General features: G+C 36.2%; 1 protein-coding gene across 1 annotated transcript in view; it reads left to right on the forward strand.

The window, feature by feature from the left end:
• The window catches only part of LOC105625100 (band 4.1-like protein 4A), an 11448-nt gene that overhangs the window by 3287 nt on the left and 3151 nt on the right, over positions 1-5010 (forward strand). The window contains exons 2-8 of the mRNA XM_012206441.1: positions 764-868; positions 1049-1188; positions 2501-2598; positions 3423-3543; positions 3849-3936; positions 4018-4134; positions 4362-4865. Coding sequence (XP_012061831.1) covers positions 764-868; positions 1049-1188; positions 2501-2598; positions 3423-3543; positions 3849-3936; positions 4018-4134; positions 4362-4865 — 1173 coding nt within the window. The remainder of the gene's footprint in view (positions 1-763; positions 869-1048; positions 1189-2500; positions 2599-3422; positions 3544-3848; positions 3937-4017; positions 4135-4361; positions 4866-5010) is intronic.

Consider the following 5010-nt stretch of genomic DNA (forward strand, 5'->3'; position numbering starts at 1 on the left):
AGAGAGAGAGAGAGAGAGAGAGAGAGAGAGAGAGAGAGAGAGAGAGAGAGAGAGAGAGAGAGAGAGAGAGAGAAAATAAAGGAGAAATGAGCAAAAAAGAATAAGGATCGTTCGGAACACGCAAGTTGAAGATGATTACCCATCTCCTGAACCTATACTCGACTCTTCTAAGCCTTAGGCGAAAGAAAAAGGGCGAGGTCTTTCGTCTTCTTCTCCTCCTTCTTTCGTCTCTTCCATCGCTCTCCTTGGCGATTTCTTTCGCTGTGTTCTTAAACGTCTGCCACTTTCATTACGCCGCACGTATTTCGCGTTTCCTTTCATTTATCGACTCGTCCGGTCTAATCTCTATCGATTGCTTCCCTCATTGCACTTTGCGTTTGCGAAAAAAAAGAGAGGATACATTTACGCGTTAGATTCATGTATTTGCTTTTATATATAGCGTCGCGTATCGTCGAAACGTAAATCACGGAACGAAATGGGAAGATAATAACACGTGTGTAAAACCTAACGATGAAAAACACATTCATTCGAGAGATCCCGTTTGTTTCCCTCGGGGAGGAAACAAACGAATGAACGTCACGGTTCGCAACATCAGTGGGAAACCGTCCTTTTCTGATTTTAATCTCACCCGGGTGATTTAACCAGCGTGCAACAAGCACTCTCTCGCACTTGTATAAAATCCGAAGAGTTAATAATGCATTTTATTATGTATATGCGTACTTAACTTCGGTGTTGATATTGTAAGTACGTGTACGTTTTCCAGAGCTCGAACCTGGGCCAGGAATTGTTGGATAGAGTGTTCAAGCACCTTAACTTGCTGGAAACTTCTTATTTCGGGTTACGCTATCTCGATCACGGGAATCAGACGGTAGGATACAATTTATTTTATCTTGCAACCTTGTAACAAATTACTTTTGATTATCCAGCGACACAATTTAAGATCCAAGATCGAGATTTTGAATTTTGCACTGCTAAAATATATGAATCCTGATAATAAAATAATTTTCCGCTAAACATCGCAATTGCCTACGTACAATATACATTTTAGCAATGGCTCGATCAAAGCAAAAAGCTCGGCAAGCAACTGAAGATTCATAAAGGAGATCCTGGATCGGACGTTCATACTCTCTACTTCGGTGTGAAATTCTATGCGGCGGATCCGTGCAAGCTCATCGAAGAAATTACCAGGTATTTCCCCGAATCTTTGTTCAAGGAGACATACACTTCTATTTGAATAATTTTTTTTAACATTTATCTTCTTCAAAAGTATATTCTGTTACATGATAACTTTCCTCGCATATTTCTACAATCTTTGTTATTGACGAGCGAATCTTCTTTTAAAGTAGAATAGAATAGAATTTATTACATTTCAGCATATTTACAGCCAAGAAGGGGACTTGATTTATATATATAATACATAATTCTTAACTCAATCATACATCCGTACTTCCAAGCTATCGCACATATATTATTATAAAATTTTTGCTTATTCCTTTACTTTCCTACTTTTCTGGTTAAACCCTCTGACTTCGCTTTTTTACCTACTTTATTTCATTTTATTTCTTTTCGCTCTATCTTTTCTCTCTTAGTTATATCTACTTTTAATGTTATTTACTCTCATTCAATACATACATATGTTATCTCTATATCACAGTCTTATCATTTTCTATTATTATTATCACATATTTATATCTTACTTACTTACTCCTCAGTTCACTTACTTTTCTTTTCTTTGCATACCTTCCCTCATCTTCTTTTAAAGTAAAGCTTTGATTGTTCGTTTATGACATCATCCTAAATATTCTCATTTCGTGTCCATTTTCACTAAAAAACATAAGACGTGTGAATTAACTTTAATCTTGATTCAATTTATACTTCATCTTCTCCAGTTCTTGGAATTTAAAAAAAAAATGAAAAGTAAGCTGAACCGAGATTAAAGTTAATTTACATTGGTATATATAGAAATGGCTTTTTGATAACGATATACTTTTTTGAATTGACACAATGTCAAAGAGAATATTGAGAAAAATCATCGCGAGAGTTCGTTCCGCAGCGGGCACGTTATGCGGATAATACGAACGATTTTTATTCGATGTCACGCTGCTGTGCAAACGATCCTTTCACGCTCGGCGTCTCGAAATTCCAGGAAATTCCAGGGACATCACGGTACATCGCGGACGCATGAGAATTCCACGCGCGTCGAATTTCTTGAAGCGCCCTTACGTACATACATACATGCACGCGCGCATACGATTCGTGGCTCGCGTCAGCGTTTCGCGGTGTTTCTTATCCGTTCGTACCTTCTACCGTTCTATACTCTACCTATCTGATTCTTATGTTCTGTGGCACGCAAGATAAACATATAAAAATTATATTTTCCGCTTCGATGCTTTCCGGTACGTGCTTTGGCCTTGTCTTCTATTTAAGATCGCTTTTATAACAAAGCGAAGAAAGGGAGGTAAAGAAATCATTAGCATGATTTGACTTGTATATTCCACAGGTATCAATTCTTTCTTCAAATAAAGCAAGATATTCTGCAAGGAAGACTGCCCGTATCCTTTGATCTAGCCGCAGAATTGGGAGCCTATGTTGTCCAATGTAAGACATGTTACCTCTTATATCAAAGCGTTTATTAAATACATACACGGTTCTTATTTCTTATGCACACTCGAATGCTATTTATCTTTGTAACAAAAAAAGCGAATAAAGTATTTATTAAAATTATAATGCATCATATAACATGGTTCAATAATATAAATTAAAAATAAAAGTTTAGAAAGGCTATGAACCAAACAAATAAATGTGTAAATATAAGAAACAAATATAATTATTATGAATAAAGCAAATAACAAATATTAAAATTATATGAGAGAGATAGCATTCGCAATAGACGCAAAGAATACGAAAATTTACATATATATTTGTTTATAGCAAAACGCAATTAAACGCGAGCAAACAGAACATCAGTGGTCCACTCGTTATAGTTATCTGTTGGGGAGATTCAAAGTCATACGGATAAAAAAAAGGAGAAGGCAAACTGAAATACATCCGTGTTTGCATCTCATTGCCATCAAAAGAGACGAAATGAATATCCCCTTTTTTTTATTCAACGATAATACACGTATATGGCGGAAAAAAGCATAAGAAGAAACAAAAACGGAAAATAAAACAGTTTGAGAAAAACATGCTTCTTTTCTCGCAGTGTTATAGCAATAAAATTGCGTTTTGGCAATACTTTTATCCATCATTTATTTTGTGCAACAATATTTTTTCCGTAATACAATCTTTTATTTTTGAGCTTATCGAGACGATTTTGTATGAAGTAATAGATGTAACCCCAAATCGATGCGCATATTTCTCTCCACGCAATATAAGTAATTACTTTTCCGTTCACGTCCGAGAATAATATGCTGTTATTTCAGCGGAACTTGGAGATTATGATCCTAGACGACACTCTCCCGGATACGTCACCGAATTTCGATTTCTCGCCAACCAAACTACGGAACTGGAAAATCGTATAGTAGAGATTCACAAAACTCTTATGTATGTCAACCGTGATATTTAATATTCGAATAATATGCATTAAAACTACCCGACGCGTTTACGATGAAGCGTCCATAGTCTATATCTTTGTATTTATAAAGTACTAATTCGAATCTTTATAAAAAAATATTAGAAAATCGAATCGAAAATGCAAAAATTCTAAACGCGCCATATATCTTTTTGCGTTAGCAAGATTAAGCAATCGATATATTTATTTTATTACATTAGTGATATTTTATTTATGTAAGTAGCAGAAAAATGTAAATTTAATTTTTGAATGTGCATATATTTGCGATTTTTTTCAGAGGACAATTACCTTCAGCAGCGGAATTAAATTATTTGGATAAAGTGAAGTGGCTGGAAATGTACGGAGTAGATTTGCATCCCGTATTGGTACGTAAGCGTGTTATTGATGTCGACATGACTAATGCCGCGATTATGCATTAATTTCGCAATATCGTATAACTTTCGTAGGGTGAGGATAGTGTGGAATATTTTCTGGGTCTAACACCAAGTGGAATAATATTGTTACGGAACAAAACCAAAGTGGGAAATTATTACTGGCCTCGAATAAATAAAATCTACTATAAGGTATAATTTATAACTTTTTTCTACAGTGTTACTTAGCTCGCTAAAATCGCTGCCTTTCTTTCTTTCTCTTTAAATACAGAATTCTCAAGTAAATTCGAAGACTGATTTTACAATAAAACAATGAAACGCATAAGAATATGACACAGTACTGCCAAATATTGATTTTTCTTTCATATTTCTTTCTTTCTTGTTTTACGAAATGTCGAAAAGAATGCATTAACTTTCAGGGCAGATATTTCATGCTGAGGGTAAGCGAAAAGAATTCTGAGGAGAGAACGCACGGCTTCGAAACACCATCGAAAGGAGCCTGTCGTCACCTCTGGAAATGTTGCTTGGAACATCAAGCTTTTTTCCGATTAATGGCGACTGGTCCACCGCCCCTTAGTCCATACTCTCGCTTTCATTCGTATAGTCCTCCATCCACTTTGGAGAAGCACGCGGGTATTAGACGAAACCCACCCCCGTTTCAAAGAACTCCCAGTCGAAGAGCGCAGAGACGAGTCGTTGAGGGTCAAGAGATGGTTGGTTCATTCGTTGAAACACCCGTCACCGTAATCTCAAATCCAAGCAACAATCCATCCAGCGGTAATATACTGTGCAATACGCAAAGGCAGATAAACACATCGAGTCCGAGAAGCACGAGAAGCGCGCCGTGGACGCAGAGTCAACCTCGCGGCCTTTACACCTCGTCTAGTCCTCGCTCCGTTCGCTCCGCAGGAACGGCGCCGGCGGTTAGTTGATAATTATATTATATATCAATCACTTGTATATCAATCAATGATAAATCTATGCTTAACCCACTGTAAAGTTGATCATAACATTTATTCAAATGAGAACGTTTTATATATATATATATATATATATATATATATATAT

The sequence above is a fragment of the Atta cephalotes genome (assembly GCF_000143395.1).
Source record: "Atta cephalotes unplaced genomic scaffold scaffold00107, whole genome shotgun sequence".
NCBI classification, from domain to species: Eukaryota; Metazoa; Arthropoda; class Insecta; order Hymenoptera; family Formicidae; genus Atta; species Atta cephalotes.